The sequence below is a fragment of the Linepithema humile genome, chromosome 5 (genome assembly GCF_040581485.1).
Source record: "Linepithema humile isolate Giens D197 chromosome 5, Lhum_UNIL_v1.0, whole genome shotgun sequence".
NCBI lineage: Eukaryota > Metazoa > Arthropoda > Insecta > Hymenoptera > Formicidae > Linepithema > Linepithema humile.
The window spans coordinates 20,545,325-20,567,210 of record NC_090132.1 but is presented as its reverse complement, the minus strand read 5'-3'; the positions used below and the strand labels follow the sequence as shown (position 1 = coordinate 20,567,210).

The following is a 21,886-nucleotide window of genomic DNA, read 5'->3' as shown; positions in this document are numbered from 1 at the left end:
ATAAAAAGAGAGTTCCTCAAATGATCAATTATTAAGCTTTGTTATAAAAGATGTTATAAGTAATAAAATATTATAAAATTTTTATGTATAAATAAGAGTTAAATAAAGAAATAACAAACATATCAAAAATATACAGTACTAGAGATAATAAATAAATAAAATACTTATATTTATAAATATAAATATTAATTTATGTTAATTATTAGATAAATAAAATATTATAAATAATTGGGACAAACATGGAACGATTTAAAATTAGATAAAAATATTTAATACAACAATAAGAAGAAAATTACAAAATAATTAATATATAAATGCATGTGAACAACAAGTAAAATTATTTTCTTCTATCAATTCAAGTGCTTGGCTTTTTATATTGCATTATGTTTATATGTTTCACTTCAAAAGCCCAAAATTTCTGACACGTCTACGCTGTTCCATTTTTCGTTTCTCTATTTTTTGTTTGACAGCATCAACTATGAAACTTAGTTGCTTTTCGTTCATAAGTCTATTTTTAACGAAATCATGTACCTACAACAAATTATTTAATGATATAACAGATATTAATAAATACAAGTTTTTTTCATTAAAGATGAAGTAATCATAAATTGTTGCGCTAAGTTCATTTGAATCAGACATGTCACGTATGTGACATAAATTAAACATAAATTACTTGAATATAAAAAAGTCAAGTAATGAGAATGTTATATGCATTTAAAAAAATATACCTGTTTGAATTGTTTTGCATCATGCTGGTGCGTTATAATAACAATTAATGTGGCAATCTGCTTAACTTGCCTACAAATTAAAGCAATATATTTAGTAAATATAACAAATATTTATAGATATTAAAATATAATAACAAATAAAGAAGTAATCACTCTTTCATCTTGAATTTCAAAAGGCCGAATATAAACTCGAGCACTGCATCTCTTTTTGCATGTTTTGCAACAATAAGGAGAAAAATAGCACTCGTTTCACTGTTTGATACTCTAATATCAAATTTATTTTTCGATATTAATTCCAAATAAATTTTAATAATATCAGTATTTGTAGAGCAAGTTAAATATTCTAAAATTGTATTATCGGATGTTGCATTCCATCTATTCCACACTTTGTGCCAAATATTGAAGTTTGCTGCCATTAAACCTTTACAGTATATCCATTCTTTCCGTTTCAAAAGTCTACATTATCAGAAAAAAAATATTGTATACAAAGATTTAAGTACAATATTTTATAATTTAATATTAAAATAATTTATTAAGTATAAAGCAATAACGCCACCAAATTTATTTACACAAATATCATGGTTACAAAACAACTTACTTGTCTTGAACAGAACTTTCAAGATGTTCTCCTAATTGAAAGATTGCTGTTTCTTTACATCTTGGAACATCGAGAATACATGCCCATTTTATCGCTTCTTCTCTTAAAATTTTAGTAAAATCATTTTCGAAATTTAATTTGTCCATGTATCCTATATTTAGCAGAAGTCTATCAAACCTTCTTGTAAGTTTCATCTAATTATTGTTAAATGATAAAAATATTAAATTTATTATTATTTTTGAAAATAATAAGATTTAAGTATATTTACACATATACATATACATATTTGTTTAACTTCTTTTATACACTGCTTTAATATTATATGTTATTTTTTTTTTAGAAGTTCATTTTTATTATATTGTATTATACCTTTACAACTGTAGTATTTTTAATTGGCCACGTACACATCATGTATTCAACAGCTTTAATCATAGGATACCATGCTACATAGTCTGCGTCTTCAAACAGAAACTTTGTAATGTTCCAAAACAAAACGAAATTGAGTTGTCCTTGCGTCAAAAAATAAAACGCGTCATCGATGATTTGGGCTCGATTAAGGACATGAATATCGGCGTAATTTACAAAGTACAAATGATGTGCAAGTTTTTGCCAGTTATCCGAATTATAATTGACGCGATAGTACCCTATGATACAAAAATAATATTTTTATTGTAAGGAATGTCTTTATCAAATTTATGAAGAAATACTGACAGATATTGTTGTTTCTTTCTTAACATTTTCTTAAATAAATGATTTTTTAATAAAATATGTCAAAATATTAGTTAAAGGTATTTCTATTGCAAATAATTAATTGCAAAATTATTTTAAATTAGTAATAAATTAATTTCAAAGATGTAAGCTGCGGATCAACATTGGCCAAAACGTTAAGTATAATTGTGATTACTTATAATATATTAATATATTATTATCAATCTTACATAATATCTACAAATATCAGTGATCAAATATCGAATAATAGAACAGAAAAGTTACAGAAAATAAAGTTACTGTTTAATATTTACCAGCTTGTTGTAAATTGACTATTATCCAATCATTTTTGTTAGTCCAATACATATCGTAGAAATGTGATGTAAATTCTTTCGTATTAGGTATCTTAAAGTTCATGAGTGATTTTGTCGTATATGTCACACGTACTCGATATTCTTTCATGCCAGGAAGTAATGTACGATTGAAATTAATAAATGAGATCGATGCCAAGTTAATGGAAAAATCTTGTGTCAAATACAATACAGGATAATATTCTTCCGTTAACCAAGCATCGATTATATCTTTAATATTAAAGCTTATTGTGTTATTCGTTACATTTAGGGCACTTGCCATAGCGGTCCAAAATGGTACACTAGTAGATAAATTGTTAGTATCTGTCACGTTTGTCTGATTATATCTGAAAAATTAACATTGCAAAAAACTTTATTATAAATTACGAAATTACATTATTTATTATTGATGAGAATTCCACAATGTTGTTTTAAATTCTTTACATAAAAAGTAATTAAAAGTAGCGAATTAAACGGTTAATTTTTATATTTTTAAATAATAGGATTTCAAGCATGTTATCAGTTTTACGGTTTACAATTTACAATTAATATTTTCACGTCATTATTATCACTATTAAAAGATATAGATAGATATTACTCACTTTATGTTTACATACGTGTTGATACCGTTCCAAAACACATGATCAGACATTAGATGATATAACATGCGCCATACAATGGATGCTGTTACAATTCATATTATAAAGTACTTGTTAAGTAGTTTTTTTTTTACTTTTAATATAGTATTAATTACTATTGACATAATAGAAACTATTATTTCAAAGTAGTAATTATATTTATTCTTAATATGCTTCTATATAATAAGTTTTATATATAAATAAGTTATATTTTAATCGATTTGTAGTTAAGTTTTCTTATATTTTGTTATGTACGAATTTAAGAATTTACGTATAATTATCAATATTTTAAAATTACATTTTCTTTGATTCTAAATAATATTTTAGTTATATTTACTTAAACTTACATTTGATATTATAACGGGATCTTTTAAATGGTAGAGAATTTGTAAAAAGAGTATCGAAACGTAGGGATTCCTGTTGGGTTTGAACGACAAATAAGTCCATCATGCGATAATATAAAAGAGTCTGTAAAGTGAGACATGATGAAAAATATATAGTCGAGAGTGTATTTGAATTTTGGCAAAATATATTTAACGCTATTGACAGTTGTTATTTGGTCATTTAATAAAATTATAAAGTTATAAAGTCTAAAAATGTAGTAGTATATTAATAGTAAAGATATAAGAAACCTGATCCAAAATATGCGCTGTAAGAAACGTAATAAATCCTTCATTGGACAACAGAAGCACATCATCGTACCACTTAGATATCGTTTCACGTGTTACTAAGTTCGCCACTTTTATTTTGCGGGCAATGTCATCTAAAGTATAATTATAAATAATATCTTTTTCCCTGAAATTGTTTTCACGTCTTTCAATATTATAAATATACCTAAAATTTTTAGTATAATTATGCAGTTCAATAAATTTGATGTTGTCGTTGTAGTAGATACAATTTATCACGCAGACACAAATAAACATTAATTAAATTTAGTTAAACTTAAATTTTGAGATAAATCAGTAATAAAGTTAAATCTGTTAATCTTTTGACAAAAAAAAAGAATGTTACATTTAAACAAACTTGTGCTTCTATATATTTTTACTAAACAATATAAATTATATTCTCTATAAAATAACATGGCAATAACTATTTTGCTTTTGATTTTACATATAATTTACGTATAATTTATTTAAAAAAAAAAAATGTTTTTAGCGTTTCTGCATCAGCATTACGTGCGAAATGTGTATTACATATAAAATAATAAGAATTTTGTTGATTTTCTTTCATTATTATTGGTGGAAACAAAAACTTTTGTAGCATATTTCTTACTTGTACGTAAAACGTAAATTGCAATTATCTTTAATGCTTTGAATAATGAAATCTGAAGTAAAATTTGTTTTAACGTAAAAATTATTATTTAAATATTTTGTTTAAAATAAAAATAAGAATAAAGATAAGAATTTTATCAGAAAGAGTGATGCAAGTGATATGTTTTAGTTATTTTTCAATAATTATACTAACATTAAAATATTTTTTTAAGTTTAGGATATTATAAATAAATATATTCATTTAATTTTAATTTTCGTATTTATTAATAAGTATTACCTTAATAGAATGAGTTCCAATGTCTTTACGTTACTGTATTCAAAATCCTTCGTTACAACGTAATCTATTTTTGATATTTTTCTTATATTTTTTTGTACCAAATACTGCATGACTTCATAGACAACGTCTTCTGCAAGTCGCAACTGGTCTATCATCTCTTTTCTATACCAAATTTTGACATTTCTAATAGGAGCGAAGAAATTAGTGAATGTGATCATCACAATTGTTAAATGTTCAGCAGACATTAGAGGTGATATGTCAAAATGAGTCCACAGCATGTTATCCATATCCTCAACTTGTTTTTTTATCGGCATATTCGATAGAAATGTGTAATTTTTATGATGCCAGATAGAAATGTTAAAAGTTGATTTAAATATCGCATTGTCCCAAGATGGAAATAATTCTCCTGCTTTTATTACTTTAAAGCCGTTGTCAAATCTATTTTTATTTTAATGTATAATTAATATAAAATTAATATAAAATTTTAATCATAATTGGACTGAAAATTGATTATATTAACTTACATTTTGTCTTTTTCTTTGATCTGGAAAAGATCGAGAGTGTCTCCGACATCTAATATGTTACTGACATAAATCATTTTTAAGATATACGTACCAGGAGATAATAAATCGTCTGATGACTGGGTAAAATCAAAATAAATGTACGTTTTATTGATAAATGAAATTTTCTGGATGTTGATTGTTTGATTATCATTGTTGTTAATCAAGTCAATTTTTGCTATACCAAAAATCTTTGAACTCAACATAGTTATATTTTTCGTTGGACGATTAATTTGGATGATAATATTGCATTTCGCAGAAAAGACATTGCTGAATACGTCAAATTTTATTTTTACATTATAATGTAAAGGTTTTAAATAAGTGTAATTCATTTCAGTCTCATTTTTCGTCAATTTTACAGTAGATAGTATAATTATTAGTATTAATATTAGTCCAACATTTAATAAGATATGTTGAAATGCCATACTAATTTTCATTCAAAATCTCTGAAAGAAGAATTTCTTGATTAAAAGTAAACACATGCATTTGCAACACATTCTATTTAACTTCTATATACGAGAAATGAAGATTATATAACAACTGTTGCAGTTTATCGTACTAGAGTGGTGTAGGATTTTCATAAAAAAAGGCAAAAAGGGAAAAAGAATGAATTCTGATAGTAGCGAAAGAAGAAACGAAATTTTAATTACGAAAAATTATATGGAATCTTACAAACAACATAATTTGTGCAAAATTTTTTATTAAATTTAAAACTAAATATTAAAACTAAATATTAAAACTAAAAATATTAAATATATATACAATTTACAAATAATAAAGAGCGATAAGAGCCGTTGCTAGGTGTTCGTGCACAAATTCAAATTATATTATGAAAATTACAAAGTTACAGTCAAACGTTTCTGCTTATGTTAGGCCTTCTTCAGTGTCATTACGAAAAAATACATAATAAAACAGTGTCTTACTGGTCGAAATATTAAAAAAATAATAAATCCTTTTTAGTAATTCTCTGAGTGGAATTCTCTGCGTACTTTATATTATTTATTTTCTTAATGTTTCGACCAGCAAGACACTGTTTTATTATGTATTTTTTCGTAATGACACTGAAAAAGGCTTAACATAGGCAGAAACGTTTGACTGTAACTTTGTAATTTTTATAATATAATTTGAATTTGTGAACGAACACCTAACAACGGCTCTTTTCGCTCTTTATTTTAGATTATTTATTAATTTCTTGGAGCCTTAATATTATTACTAAATTGTTTTATACAATTTGTCTTGCATAAAGTGAATCACCTCTCGTGTATTGGTAGAGCGAGTTAAATCAAGTAGAAAAGTTCGGTATCGTTTTGCGATTTTTGCAATAATTGATGAGGAATTAATTAAAAAATATGGAATATAATCGAATATAGTAGATAATTGTAACGTTTATCTCAGTGCACGTAGTATAAATCGAAAAAAAAAACTTAAAAGAATCGTTAAATATGTTTATCAGCACAAAAGAAAATGTTTCGAAGAATATAAAACTGTATTTGTTGAATTTTAAAAATTTATTATATGTTTTAATGAGAAATACTTCACTTATGGTAACTCACCTCTATAGATTAAAATTGTGTTTATTCAAATTACAGTACTTTGTAACAATTAACAATTTGTAACAATAGTACAATTAACTTCGTCTTGGATTGCGAATGCAAGAGGTATGTAAATTGAATAACTATCTTACTGTTTCGAAAAATCACCGAACACTAAGAGGAATACTGGCAGCTAACGTATTAAATACAGTATGTGATGTAAATAGTCAGGAGCGCGTTAAAGGAATTCGCCGCCCGGGTGCAAATTTTACAGCCGCTCTCCTTCAAAAATAATTTACATTAAATGTTGGAAATGAAATTACTATATTCATTGTGTGTCAAATCAGAATAACCGAATAAAAACAAACATTAGATTTTTCACTATATATTTATCATATTAATCGATATCAAATTAATGAAGTTATATTGGCAGTTAATATAATAAATTCATTATGTGATGTAAATAGTTTCTAAGAGGTCACACGGGGTAATATATACTACTAAACAATGGAGACATTGTTGACCGTTGATATCTAATTAGATAAAATTGTGCATAGAATATAGAAAGTAAATTTGTACGTTATTTTCAAGTATTGTTACTGAAATTGTGTAAAAATTGTACTTATTATATAAATAATTTTTAGAATTATTTAAACTATATCAAAATACAAATTTAATATTTTTTCTGACGTAATCAATTTGTATTAAATTATAAATTTATTGATATCAATTTTTACACATTGATATAAATAAAAAGAGAGTTTCTCAAATGATCAATTATTAAGCTTTGTTATAAAAAATGTTGTTAGTAATAAAATGTTATAAAATTTTTATGTATAAATAAGAGATAAATGAAGAAATAACAAACATATCACAAATATACAGTACTAGAAATAATAAATAAATAGAACACTTATATTTATATAAATATTAATTAATGTTAAATATTAGATAAATAAAATATTATAAATAATTGGGACACAAACATGAAACGATTTAAAATTAAAAAGAAATATTTAATACAACAATAAAAAAAAAATTACAAAATAATTAATATATAAATGCATGTGAATAAGTGAAATTATTTTCTTCTATCGATTCAAGTGCTTGGCTTTTTATACTGCATTATGTTTATATGTTTCAATTGAGAACCCCGTAATTTGTAACACGTTTATTGTATTCCATTTTTCGTTTTTCTATTTTTTGTTTGACAGCATCAACTATGAAACCTAGTTGCTTTTCGTTCATAAGTTTATTTTTAACGAAATAATGTACCTACAACAGATTATTTGATGATATAATAGATATTAATAAATATAAGTTTTCTCTCACTAAAGATAAAAAAATTATAAATTGTTGCGTTAAGTTTATTTGAATCAGACATGTCACGTATGTGACATAAATTAAACATAAATAACCTCAATATAAAAAAGTCAAGTAATCAGAATGTTATATGCATTTAAAAAAATATACCTTTCTGAGTTGTTCTACATCATGCTGGTGCGTTATAATAACAATCAAAGTGGCAATCTGCATAACTTGCCTACAAATTAAAGCAATATATTTGGCAAATATAACAAATATTTATAGATATTAAAATATATTAACAAATAAAAAAGTAGTCACTCTTTCATATTGTATTTGAAAAAGTCGAATATAAACGCGAGCACTGCATCTCTTTTTGCATGTTTCGCAACAATAAGGAGATAAATAGCATTCTTTTCACTGTTTGATACTTTAATATCAAATGCTTGTTCTCTTATTAATCCCAAATAATTTTGAATAATTTCAGTATCTGTAGAGCAAGTTAAATATTCTAAAATTGTATTATCGGATGTTGTATTCCATACATTCCACACTTTGCGCCAAGTAGTGAAGTTTGCTGCCATTAAACCTTTACAGTATATCCATTCTTTCCATTTCAAAAGTCTACATTATCAAAAAAAAAATATTGTATACAAAGATTTAAGTACAATATCTTATAATTTAATATTAAAATAGTTCATTATGTATAAAGCAATAATGCCACCAAATTTATTAACACAAATATTGTGGTTGCAAAATAACTTACTCTTGAAAAGAACTTTCAAGATATTTTTCTAATTTAAAGGTTGCTGTTTCTATACATCTTCGAACATAGAGAACACATGCCCATTTCATTGCTTCTACTCTTAAAAATTTAGTAAAATCGCTTTCGATATTAAATTTGTCATTGTATCCTATATTTAGCAGAAGTCTATCAAACCTATCTGTAAGTTCTATCTAAAATTTGTTAAATAATAAAAATATTAAATTTATTATTATTTTTGAAAATAATAAAATTTAAGTATATTTGCACATAACATATATATTTGTTTAACTTCTTTTATACACTGCTTTAATATTATATATTATTTTTTTTTAAGAAGTTTATTTTTATTATATTGTATTATACCGTTATAGCTGTAATATTTTGAACTGGCCATATACACATCATGTATTCAACAGCTTTAATCATAGGATACCACGCTACATAGTCTTCATCTTCAAACAGAAACTTTGTAATGTTCCAAAACAAAAGGAAATTGAGTTGTCCTTGCGTCAAAAAATAAAACGCGTCATCGATGATTTGGGCTCGATTGAGAACATGAATATCGGTATAATTTTTATATAAATAATCCGCAAGTTTTTGCCAGTTATCCAAATCATAATTGACGCGACAGTACCCTATGACACAAAAATAATATTTTTATTATTAGAGTGTCTTTATCAAATTTGTCAAGAAATGCTAGCAAATATTGTTTTCCCTTTCTAAACATTTCCACAAATAATTTACTTTTTAATAAAATATTTTAGAAATTAGTTGCAAATATGTGTGTTGCAAATAATTAATTAGAAAGTGACTTAGAATTAATAATAAGTTAATTTCAAAGAGCTGCGCATCATCGTTGGTTGAAACGTTAAGTATGCTGAAAAAAAATTGAATATTGGCTACCAAGTCTCAGTAAAACAGAATTTAGTTGCACTAACTACAATCAAGTCAGACTGTTTAAAAATTAAATCAGATTAACAAACAAGATATTATGAAGTAGAACTGTTTCTTCAAAATATGCAAGAAGTCGAATTGTTTCAACAGATTTTTTTTCAGTGTATAATTGTGACTGCATACAATATATTAATATATTATCAATCTTAAATAATATCTACAAATATCACAAATTTGCTAATATACACAAAAAAACATATTTCTAATATTAAACATGGAATAATGAAATATCAGTTATAGAAAATAAAAAGAGTAGAATAAAGTTACTGTTTAATACTTACCAGCTTGTTGCAAATTGAGTATGATCCAATCATTATTGTCAATCTTATATATATAATGGTGCGATACTAATGAAGATAACCAAATGTCAGTTTTGGTATCTAATACCTTAAAGTTCATGACTGATTTTGTTGTATATGTCATATATATTCGATATTGTTTTATGTCAGAAAGTAATGTACTATTGGAAATAATATATGAGATCAATATCGAGTTTGAGGAATAATCTTGTGTCACGGTCAGTATAGAATAATGTCCTTCCGTTAACCAAATTACATCTTGAATAGTAAAGTTACGTATGCTATTCCTTATACCTGGAGCCACAACGGTCCAAAAGGGTTCGATAGTTGATAAATTGCTAATATTTGTTACGTTTGTCTGATTATACCTGAAAAATTAACATGGCAAAAATTCTTAATTATAAATCCGCAATTTGGTGTTTAAAATTCTTAACATAAAGTGTAATTAAAAGTAACCGATTAATTTAAAACAATTATTTTTTATATTTTTTTAAATTGTAGAATTTGAAACAGGTCATCTGTTTTACTGTTTACATTTTTACGTTATTATTATCATTATTAAAAGGTATAAAATAATATTACTCACTGTATGTTTATACACGTGTTAATACCATACCAGAACACATCATCAGATACTAGAAGATATAACATACGCCATATAATGGATGCTGTAACAATTGAAATAATAAAGTAGTTGAGTAGTTTGAAGTATTTTTTTAGTTTCAATATACTATTAATTACTATTGACATAACAATAATTATTTTAAAATAGTATAAATTCTTACTCTTAAAATACTTATAATAAATTTTTTATGTATAAATAAGTAGTCTTAATTTTAATAAATTTGTAGTTAAGTTTTCTTATATTCTATTACGTGCGAATTTAAGAATTTACATACAATTATTAATACGTTTAACATTATTTTCTTTAATTATAAGTAATATTTTAGTTGTATTTACTTAAACTTACATTTGATTTCATAAAGGGGTGTTCCAAATGGCAGAGAATCTGTAGGAAGAGTATCGAAACGTAAAGACTCCTGTTGTGTTTGAACGACAAATAAGTCCATCATGCGATTATATAACCTAATCTGTAAAGCGTGACATGATCGAATAAATATGTAGTCGAGTATTTAAATTTTGGCAACATGTATTTAGCATTATTGACAGCTGCTATTTACATTTGGTCGTTTATATTATAAAATAAAAAACTGCAGCATACTAATAGTAAAAATATATAAAAACCTGATTCAAAATATTTGCTGCAAGAAATGTAATGAATCCTTCTTTTGACCACAAAAGCACGTCATGAAACCAATAAGATATCGTTTCACGTGCTATAAAATTTGCCACTTCCATTTTGCGAACAGGATGTAATGTATTATTATAAATAATATCTTCTTCTCTGAAAATTGTTTTTAAGTATTATAAATATAATAAAAGTTTTTATTATAATTATGCAATTTAATAAATTTGTGTATTGTCATTATAGTAGATACAAGTTATTACAAAGACACAAATAAACATTAATTAAGTTTATTTAAAATTAAATGTAAAGATAAAGTAATAAAGTTAAATCTGGATTTGACAAAAAAAAATGTTATATTTAAACAACTTTGTGTTTTCATATATACAATATTTTTAGTAAGCAATATACATTATATTTTCAATAAAATAACATGGCAATAACCATTTTGCTTGTAATTCTACATATTTACATAGAATTTATTTAAATAAAAAAAAATATTTTGAGCATTTCTGCATCAGCATTACGTGCGAAATGTGTATAACATTTAAAATAATAAAAATTTTGTTGATTTTGTCTCATTATTATTGGTGAAAAAAAAACTTTTGTAGCATATTTCTTACTTGTACGTAAAACGTTAATTGCAATTATCTTTCATGCTTTGAATAATGAAATCTGAATTAAAATTTGATTTGACGTAAAAATAATTATTTAAATTTTTTGTTTAAAATAAAAATAAGAATAAAGATAAAAATTTTATTAGAAAGAGTGATGCAAGTGATATGTTTTAGTTATTTTTCAATAATTATACTAACATTAAAACGTTTTTTTAAGTTTAGAATATTATAGATAAATATATTTATTTAATTTTGGTTTCAATTTTTGTTGTTATTAATGAGTATTACCTTAATAGAATGAATTCCCGTGTCTTTATGTCATTGTATATAAAGTACTTAGCTACAATGTAATCTATTTTTGATATTTCTCTTATATTGTTTTGTGCCAAATACTGCATGACTTCATAGACAACGTTTTCTGCAAATCGCAACTGATCTATCATCTCTTTTCTATACCAAATTTTGACATTTCTAATAGGAGCGAAGAAATTAGTGAATGTGATTATCACAATTGTTAAATGTTCAGCAGACATTAGAGGTGATATGTCAAAATAAGTCCACAGCATGTTATCCATATCCTCAACTTGTTTTTTTGTCGGCATATTCGATAGAAATGTGTAATTTTTATGATGCCAGATAGAAATGTTAAAAGTTGATTTAAATATCGCATTGTCCCAAGATGGAAATAATTCTGTTGCTTTTATTACTTTAAAGCCGTTGTCAAATCTATTTTATTTTTAATGTATAATTAATATAAAATTAATATAAAATTTAAATCATAATTGGACTGAAAATTGATTATATTAACTTACTCTTCTATTTTACTTGTGTAGTAGGATTTGAAAGAGTCTTCGTCATCAAATATGGTACGGACATATGTCATTCTTAAGATATACGTACCAGAAGATAAAAGAGCGATCGATGGCTGGGTAAAATCAAGATAAATGTATCTTTTATTGATAAATGATAATTCCTGGATGTTAATTATCTGATTACCATCTTTGTCAATTAGGTCAATTTTAAGTATGGCAATAGTCTTTGAGTTCAAAATTATCGCTCCTGTTTTGCGAGTAATCTGGATAGTGATATTGCATTCTCCAAAAAAGACATTTCTGTATATGTCAAATTTCATTTTGACATCATAATGCAATGGTATAAAATTCAAATCATTGTAATTAAATTCAGTGTCATTTTTCGTAAATTTTGCAGTAGATAGTATAATTATTACGATTAATATTAAACCGTTAAAGATATTTCGGAATGCTATACTAATTTCCATTTGAAGCATCTACAAGAAGAATTTTGTGATTAGAAAAACACATACATTTGCAACACATTCCATTGAACTTCTATACATATAAGAAAAATAAAGATTACATATAACAGCTCTTACAGTTAATTGTACTAAAGCGGTGTAGTATTTTTATGAAAAAAACTAAAGGAGAGAGAGAATTATTTGTGATAGTAGCAAAAAACTAAACAAAATTTTAAATATGAGAGGTAATATAGAATCTTACAAACTGCATAATTTGTTCAAAAATTCTTGTTCATTATAAAACTAAAAATATTATGTATACAGGGTGTCTGGCAATAATCGCCCCACCGGTCATATACAGGTAGAGGAGGTCAAATCGAGTAGAAAAGTCCTTTACCATTTTTTGATTTTTGTAATAAGTACTAAGTAATTAACGAAAAAAGATTGGTGAATCCGTGCAAGTAAAGCGCGCGCAGCGAGAAGGACATCCCACTGCTATGCGATCACTAGGCGCGCGATGAAGCGTTGGGAGGAGCGCTCTACAAATGACAATGGCAACATACGAGCGGCGCGTAACGCTAGATCCTTGTGCCTAGTGATCGCGTAGCAGTGGGACGTCCTTCTCACCGCGCGCGCTTTACTCGCGCGGATTCGCCGATCTTTTTTCGTTAATTACTCAGTACTTATTATGAAAATTAAAAAATGGTAAAGGACTTTTCTACTCGATTTGACCTCCTCTACCTGTATATGACCGGTGGGGCGATTATTGCCAGACACCCTGTATATAAAATTTACATAATACCGAAAATACGTATGTCAAACTAATTTTTATTTTCATAGAAAATTGCGTTGTTATAATGTTACAGATAATTAAATAATTTTTCACTTCAACTATATGAATACTAGATCTCAAAAAACACAATGCATCTTTCCAAAAAATTTTGCAAATGTCAAAATAATTAATTTTCAACGTGTGACTTTAATTTAATTTAAAAATTTTACATTTAAACAGACGAGATAAGTAATTGTTACATTTATTTAAGCTCATGTACTATAAATTGAAAAAGAAAAATTTTAAAGAATCGTTAAATATGTTTATCAGTACTGAAGAATATGTTTTGAAGAATGTAAAGCTGTGCTTTAGAAATTTTTTATATGTTTTTAATGAAAAACATTTCACTTGTGATGACTCACCTATATAGATTAAAATTATAGTACTTTGTAACAAATAACAATTTGTAACAATAGTACAGTTAACACCGTCTTGAATTGCGAATGCCAGAGATATATCAATTTAATTGCTATCTTACTGTTTCGAAAAATCACCGAACACTGAGAGGAATATTGGTAGCTAACATAATATATACAGTATGCGATGTACAAAATAGTTCTTAAAAGGTTACGCAGTAACAACCACTACAAAACAGTGAAGAAGAGAATAAATTTTGATATGTAATATGATAAATTTGTGCATAAAATATAAAAAGTAAATTTGTACGTTATTTTCAACTATTGTTACAGGAATTGTGTGAAAATTGTATATTTAAAATAATTAATTTGTAGAATTATTTGAACTATATTGAAATGCAAATTTAATAGTTTTTCGAACGTAATTAATTGATATTAAATTATAAATTTATTGATATCAATTTTTACACATTGATATAAATAAAAAGAGAGTTTTCTCAGATGATTAATTATTAAGCTTTGTTATAAAAAATGTTATAAGTAATAAAATGTTATAAAATTTTTATGTATAAATAAGAGTTAATAGAAGAAATAACAAACGTACCAAAAATATACAGTACTAAAGATAATAAATAAATAGAATGCTTATATTTATATATATAAATATTAATTAATGTTAAATATTAGATAAATAAAATATTATAAATAATTGGGACAAACATGAAACGATTTAAAATTAAAAAGAAATATTTAATACAACAATAAAAAAAGAATTACAAAATAATTAATATATAAATGCATGTGAACAGCAGGTAAAATTATTATCTTTTATCGATTCAAGTGCTTGGCTTTTTATACTGCATTATGTTTATATGTTTCAGTTGAGAACCCCGTAATTTGTAACACGTTTATTGTATTCCATTTTTCGTTTTTCTATTTTTTGTTTGACAGCATCCACTATAAAACTTAGTTGCTTTTCGCTCATTGTAAGTTTAGTTTTAACGAATTTACGTATCTACAACAGATTATTTGATGATATAACAGATATTAATAAATATAAGTTTTTTTTCCACTAAAGATGAAGAAATCATAAATTATTCCGTTAATTATTAAGCGCATTTGAATCAAACATGTCACGTATGTGGCATAAATTAAACATAAGTTACCCCAATATATAAAATCAAGTAATAAGAGTGTTATATACATACAGGAAAATGTACCTTTTTGAAATGCTTTACGTCATGCTCGTGCGTTATAATAACAATTAATATAGCAATTTGATCAATTTGTCTACAAAAGCAAAGTAATATATTTAACAAATATAACAAATATTCATAAATTTCAAATAATTTTAAAATAAAAATGTAATCACTGTTTTGAACTGAATTTTATGGATTCGAAATACTCGAATATATCCGTGAGCACTATATTATTTTTTGCATGTTTCGCAATGATAAGGAGAACAATATTAGCATTCGTTTTACTGTCTGTTACATTTAAATAAAATTCATCGCTCTTTATAAACGTCAAATAAGTTTTAATAATGGTAGGATCTGGAGAGCAAGTTAGGTATTCTAAAAATGTATTATCAGATGTGTTTTTCCATTTATTCCACACTTTGAACCAATTATTGTAGTCTGATTTCATTAAACCTTTACAGTATATCCTTTCTCTCCATTTGAAAAATCTGCATTACCAGGGAGAAAGAAATATTCAATGCAAATATTTAACTACAATATTTTATAATTTACTATTAAAATAATTTATCTAGCATAGGGCAATAATGCCACAAAATTGGTTTATACTTATATCATGATTGTAAAACAACTTACTTGTCTTGTACAGAACTTTCAAGATGGTTATTTAATAGATCGGATGCAGTTTCTCTACATTTAGGAGTATCGAGAACACATGCCCATTTCATCGCTTCTTCTCTTAAAATTTTAGTAAAATCACTATCAAGATAAAATTTGTCAACGTATCCTATATTTAGCAGAAGTCCATCAAACCTTTCTCTAAGTTGCACCTAAAATTTGTTAAATAATAAGAATATTAAATTTATTATTGTTTTTGAAAAAAAAAGTTTTAGTATATTTACACATATACATATATATATTTGTTTAACTTCTTTTGTACGTTGCTTTAATATTATACATTATTCTTTTTTATAGAAATTTATTTTTTTTATACCTTTATAGCGTCAGTATTTTGAACTGGCCATATACACATCATGTATTCAACAGCTTTAATCATGGGATACCATGCTACATAGTCTGCGTCTTTAAACAGAAACTTTGTAATGTTCCAAAACGAAAGAAAATTGAGTTGTCCTTGCCTCAAAAAATAAAACGCGTCATCGATGATTTGGGCTCGATTGAGAACATGAATATCGGTATAATTTTCATATAAATAATCCGCAAGTTTTTGCCAGTTACCCAAATCATAATTGATGCGATAGTATCCTATGACACAAAAATAATATTTTTATTATTACAGTGTCTTTATCAAATTTGTCCAAAAATGTTAGCAAATATTGTTTTCCCTTTCGAAACATTTCCTCAAATAATTTACTTTTTAATAAAATATTTTAGAAATTAGTTGCAAATATGTGTATTGCAAATGATTAATTAGAAAGTGACTTAGAATTAATAATAAATTAATTTCAAAGAGCTGCGGATCATTATTGGCTGAAACGTTAAGTACACTGAAAAAAAATTGAGTATTGGCAACCAAGTCTCAAAGTAGAACGGAATTTAGTTGCACTAACTACAATCGAGTCAGACTGACTAAAAATTAAGTCAGATCAACAAATAAGATAATAAAAGAACAAGAAATTCTGATCAAAGGAGTAGGACTGTTTCTTCGCCATATGCAAGAACAATTCGAGTTGTTTCAACTGATTTTTTTTTAGTATATAATTGTGACTAGATATAATATATTAATATATTATAAATCTTAAATAATATCTACAAATATTACAAATTTGCCAATAAACACAAAAAACATATTTCTAATATTAAACATGGAATAATGAAACATCAATTTTAGAAAAAAGAGTAGAATAAAGTTACTGTTTAATATTTACCAGCTTGTTGTAAATTGAGTATGATCCAATCATTTTTGTCAAACGTAGACATATAATGGTGCGGTGTTAATGAAGATAACCAAAAGTGAGTTTGGGTATCTGATGGCTCAAAGTTCATGTCTGATTTTGTTGTATATGTCACATATAATTCATATGGTTTCACGTCGGTGAATAATGAATGTGGATAATTGATATATGAGATTAATATCGGGTTATGGAATGTTTCGTTATAATTTCGTGTCATGTACAGTATAGGATAATGTCTTTTCGTTAACAAAATATCGACTATATTTTCTATACTAAAGTTACGTGTGCTATTCGTTGCATCTACAACACTTTTCACAGTGTTAAAAAATAATGCTATAGTAGATAAATTATTAGTATCTGTCGCATTTGTCTGATTATACCTGAAAAATCAACATTGCAAAATTCTTTATTATCAATTATAAAATTACATTATTTATTATAAATAATAATTCCTCAACATGTTGTTTAAATTCTTTAAATAAAAAGTAACCAAAAGTAGCCGATAAATTTAAAACGATTAATTTGTATGTTTTTGAACAGTAGACTTTGAAGCATGTCATCTGTTTTACTGTTCACATTTTGTATGTCATTATTATCACCATTATAAATATAAAAAGATATTACTCACTGTATGTTTATATAGTTGTTGATACAAGTCCAAAACGTATCATCAGATATTATATTAAATATTATATGATATAACATGCGCCATATAATAAATGCTGTTACAATTCAAATTATAAAGCATTTGTTCAGCAATTTGAGGTATTTTTTTTTGCTTTTAATATACTATTAATTACTATGATGTATCAATGATTTTAAATACTTATACTTAAATATATTAAATAAGCTTAAATATATATTTTAAATATATGCTTATGGCACGGAGACCCGTTCAACGGTGACGTGCTGGCGGCCAGTTCCGCCATAACAAAAGGGTTAATATATTTACAATAAATTTTATGTATACATAAGTTGTATTTTAATTAATTTATAGTTAAGTCTTCTTATATTCTGTTATGTACAAATTTAAGAATTTACAAACAATTATCAATATTTTTAAATTATATTTTCTTTAATTATAAGTATTATTTTAGTTATATTTACTTAAACTTACATTTGATTTCATAAAGGGGTGTTCCAAATGGCAGAGAATCTGTAGGAAGAGTATCGAAACGTAAAGACTCCTGTTGTGTTTGGACAACGAATAAATCCTCCATGCGATATAACTGAGTCTGTAAAGCGTGATATGATCGAGTAAATATGTAATTGAGAAGAGTGTATTTGAATTTTGGCAACATGTATTGAGCGCTGTTGACAGCTATTACATTTTATCGTTAAATTATAAAGTCTAAAAAATCATAGTATATTAGTAATAAAAATGTAAAAACCTGATTCAAAATATGTGTTGCAAGAAATGTAATAAATCCTTCTTTTGACCACAGAATCATATCATTGTACAAGTGAGATATTGTTTGACGTGTTACGTAGTTTGCCACTTCCATTTTGTAAACAGGATGTAATGTATCATTATAAATAGTATTTTCTTCCCTGCAAATTGTTTTTACATATTAGAAATATATCTAAAATTTTTATTACAATTATACAATTTAATAAATTTGTGTTTTGTCGTTATAGGAGATGCAAGTTATTACAAAGCATAAATAAACATTTAAATATATTTGGTTAAAAATGAATTTAAAGATAAATTGGTAATAAATTCCGAAAGTTGGAAAAAATAAGATTTATAGCACATGTTTTATTTGTATAATGTAAAACGCAGTTATTTTTATTTTACACTTTCAATAATAAAATCTGAAATAAAATCTGATTTAACGTTAAACAATACTTATTTTAATTGTTTATTTAAAGTAAAAATAAGAAGTTTTATCAGAAAGATGGATGCAAGTGATATGTTTTATTTGCTTTTAAATAATTATACTAATATTAAAAAAAATATTTTTTAATTTTAGAATATTATAGGTAAATTTATTTATTCAATTTGGTTTCAATTTTTGTTGTTATTAACGAGTATTACCTTAATAGAATGAATTCCTGTGTCTTTACGTTACTGTCTTGAAAGTCCGTAACTACATAGTAATCTATTTTTGATACTATTCTTGTACTTTTTTGTGTCAAATAGTACACGACACCTGCGGCAATGTATTTTGCATATTGTATCTGGTCTCTTATCTCTTTTCTACACCAAAATCTATTTGCATTATAAGAGGAATTAGTGAATGTGGTTATTAGAATTATTAAATGTTGAGCTTGCATTAAAGATGATTGGTTAAAGTGAGTCCATAGCATGTTATCCATATTTTTCTCTTGTTTCACCTCTTTTCGTATCAGCATATTCGATAAAAATGAGTAGTTTTTATGATGACAGATAGAAATTTCAAAAGTTGATTTAAATACCGCTTCGTCCCAGTATGGAAATAGTTCTTCTGCTTTTATTACTTCAATGATTTCATTATTTAATCTATTTTATTTTAAATGCATGATTAATATAAAATTATATTTACAATTGACTAAGGATTGATTATATTGACTTACATTTTGCCTTTTTCTCTGTCTACATAGATAGATTCGAAGAAGTATCCATCATCTATTATGATACGGACATATGTCATTTCTAAGGTATACGTACCTGGAGATAAAAGCTTTAATGATGACTGAGTAACATTAAGATGAATGTACATTTTATTAAACGATTTATTGATAAGTGAAAATTTCTGGATGTTAATCTTCTGAATGTTATTGTTGTTAATCAAGGCAATTTCAAGTATACTGAAAATCTTCGAACTCATTAGAGTTATATTTTCCGTTGGACGATTAATCTGGATGATAATATTGCATTTGCCAAAAAAGACATTTCTGTATACGTCAAACTTTATTTTGACATCATAATGCAAGGGTATGAAATTCAAAACATTGTAATTAGATTCAGTCTCATTTTTCGTAAATTTTGCAGTAGATAGTATGATTATTACGATTAATATTAAACTGTTTAAGATATGTCGGAATGCCATACTATTTTCCATTTAAAGCATCTATAAGAAGAATTTCGTGATAAGAAAAACACATACATTTACAACACATTCCATTTAACTTCTCTACATATAAGAAAAATAAAGATTATATAACAACTATTATAGTTAATCGTACTAAAGCGATGCAGTATTTTTATGAAAAAAGGCTAAAGGAGAGAAAGAATCATTTTTGATAATAGTGAAAACAAAACAAAATTTTAAATATCAGAGGTTATATAGAATCTTACGAAAAACATAATTTGTTCAAAAATTCTTGTTCATTATAAAATTAAACATATTATGTATACATGTGCGACAATTGCTAAATCACCTCTTGGGTGTAGGTAGAGCGGTTTAAACCGAATAGAAAAGTCCTCTATCATTTTACGATTTTCGCAATAATTAATGAGGAATTAATTAAAAAATATCGGCCAATTCGCGCGAGTTTAAGAGCGCGGCGAGAAGAGACCCGTGGTGATACCACTGTTATTTGGTTACTAGGCGCGCGATAAATCGTTGAGAGGAGCGCTCTATGAATGACAACGGCACAGCGGTGTGTAACGTTAGATCCTTGCGTCCTAGCGACCACGTAACAACGGGCTGTCTCTTCTCGCCGCGCGCTTAGACTCGCGCAAAATTGGCCGATCTTCTTTAATTAATTTCTCATTAATTATTGTAAAAATCGCAAAACGATAGAGGACTTTTCTACCCGCTCTACCTGCACCCGAGAGGTGATTCAGCAATTACCCTGTATATAAAATTTATTTAATACTGAAAATACAATACGTATGCAAAACTATTTTTTATTTTCACAGAAAATTATGTTGTTATAATGTTACAGATAATTAAATAATTTTTTACTTCAACTATATGTACACTAGGTCTCAGAAAACAATCAATCTTTCCAAAAAATTTTGCAAATGTCAAAATAATTAATTTTCAACGTGTGACATTAATTTAATTTAAAAATTTTGCATTGAAACAGACGATAGATAAATGTTACGTTTATCGTAGCTCACGTAGTGTAAATTGAAAAAGAAAAAATTTAAAAGAATTGTTAAATATGTTCATTAGCACTGAAAAATATATTTTGATAATTGTAAAACTGTGCTTTAGAAATTTTTTATATGTTTTTAATGAAAAATATTTTACTTATGATAACTCACCTACATAGATTAAAATTATATGTTTATTAAAATTATAGTACTTTGTAACAATTAACAATTTGTAACAATAGTACAGTTAACACCGTCTTGAATTGCGAATGCCAGAGGTATATCAATTTAATTGCTATCTTACTGTTTCGAGAAATCATCGAACACTAAGAGGAATATTGGTAGCTAACATAATAAATACAGTATGTGATGTAAATAGTTCTTAAAAGGTTGCGCAGTAACAACCACTACAGAACAGTAAAGAAGCAAATAAATTTTGATATGTAATATGATAA

General features: G+C 25.8%; 3 protein-coding genes across 5 annotated transcripts; all 3 read right to left on the bottom strand.

Annotated features, from left to right (window-relative positions):
* Window positions 1-248: 248 nt before the first annotated feature.
* On the bottom strand, window positions 249-6,832 carry LOC105673254 (thyrotropin-releasing hormone-degrading ectoenzyme-like). Its single transcript, XM_067356238.1, has 12 exons — window positions 6,684-6,832; window positions 5,095-5,576; window positions 4,571-5,008; window positions 3,655-3,856; window positions 3,370-3,490; window positions 2,987-3,068; window positions 2,349-2,731; window positions 1,696-1,970; window positions 1,327-1,520; window positions 882-1,184; window positions 729-798; window positions 249-531 (listed from the first exon to the last, which is right to left on the bottom strand). Exons 2-12 carry the CDS (start codon window positions 5,565-5,567, stop codon window positions 397-399), a joined length of 2,676 nt encoding a protein of 891 aa, XP_067212339.1. The 5' UTR covers window positions 5,568-5,576; window positions 6,684-6,832; the 3' UTR covers window positions 249-396.
* A 174-nt stretch (window positions 6,833-7,006) lies between these two features.
* On the bottom strand, window positions 7,007-14,451 carry LOC137000216 (thyrotropin-releasing hormone-degrading ectoenzyme-like). The gene is made up of 12 exons (XM_067356240.1): window positions 14,299-14,451; window positions 12,662-13,137; window positions 12,138-12,575; window positions 11,232-11,391; window positions 10,957-11,077; window positions 10,573-10,654; window positions 9,969-10,354; window positions 9,097-9,368; window positions 8,734-8,924; window positions 8,289-8,591; window positions 8,136-8,205; window positions 7,007-7,937 (listed from the first exon to the last, which is right to left on the bottom strand). Exons 2-12 carry the CDS (start codon window positions 13,135-13,137, stop codon window positions 7,803-7,805), a joined length of 2,634 nt encoding a protein of 877 aa, XP_067212341.1. The 5' UTR covers window positions 14,299-14,451; the 3' UTR covers window positions 7,007-7,802.
* A 570-nt stretch (window positions 14,452-15,021) lies between these two features.
* On the bottom strand, window positions 15,022-21,801 carry LOC105673232 (thyrotropin-releasing hormone-degrading ectoenzyme-like). Of its 3 annotated transcripts, none has more exons than XM_067355335.1 (12): window positions 21,603-21,801; window positions 19,961-20,457; window positions 19,443-19,886; window positions 18,796-18,955; window positions 18,522-18,639; window positions 18,033-18,126; window positions 17,378-17,784; window positions 16,483-16,754; window positions 16,125-16,318; window positions 15,665-15,979; window positions 15,501-15,582; window positions 15,022-15,307 (listed from the first exon to the last, which is right to left on the bottom strand). In XM_067355335.1, exons 2-12 carry the CDS (start codon window positions 20,446-20,448, stop codon window positions 15,170-15,172), a joined length of 2,712 nt encoding a protein of 903 aa, XP_067211436.1. In that variant the 5' UTR covers window positions 20,449-20,457; window positions 21,603-21,801; the 3' UTR covers window positions 15,022-15,169. The 3 variants fall into 3 exon arrangements, with proteins under 3 accessions (XP_067211436.1, XP_067211437.1, XP_012224152.2); XM_067355336.1 differs by having other exon boundaries at window positions 19,961-20,054; XM_012368729.2 differs by having other exon boundaries at window positions 15,513-15,582; window positions 21,603-21,799.
* Between the last annotated feature and the right edge of the window lie 85 nt (window positions 21,802-21,886).

Excerpts from the sequence above, each read along its gene's own strand:
- LOC105673254 (XM_067356238.1), bottom strand. The coding sequence starts at position 5,567 with ATGAAAATTAGTATGGCATTTCAACATATCTTATTAAATGTTGGACTA. Across the intron at positions 2,732-2,986 it reads AACACGTATGTAAACATAAA|ATATAATCAGACAAACGTGA; the intron begins GTGAGTAATATC and ends TTAATTTTTCAG. Across the intron at positions 1,185-1,326 it reads GAAAGTTCTGTTCAAGACAA|ACTTTTGAAACGGAAAGAAT; the intron begins GTAAGTTGTTTT and ends CTGATAATGTAG.
- LOC137000216 (XM_067356240.1), bottom strand. The coding sequence starts at position 13,137 with ATGCTTCAAATGGAAATTAGTATAGCATTCCGAAATATCTTTAACGGT. Across the intron at positions 11,392-12,137 it reads CGGGAATTCATTCTATTAAG|AGAAGAAGATATTATTTATA; the intron begins GTAATACTCATT and ends AACAATTTTCAG. Across the intron at positions 8,925-9,096 it reads AAAATATTACAGCTATAACG|ATAGAACTTACAGATAGGTT; the intron begins GTATAATACAAT and ends AACAAATTTTAG.
- LOC105673232 (XM_067355335.1), bottom strand. The coding sequence starts at position 20,448 with ATGGAAAATAGTATGGCATTCCGACATATCTTAAACAGTTTAATATTA. Across the intron at positions 18,640-18,795 it reads CAACACATATTTTGAATCAG|ACTCAGTTATATCGCATGGA; the intron begins GTTTTTACATTT and ends CACGCTTTACAG. Across the intron at positions 17,785-18,032 it reads AACAACTATATAAACATACA|GTATAATCAGACAAATGCGA; the intron begins GTGAGTAATATC and ends TTGATTTTTCAG.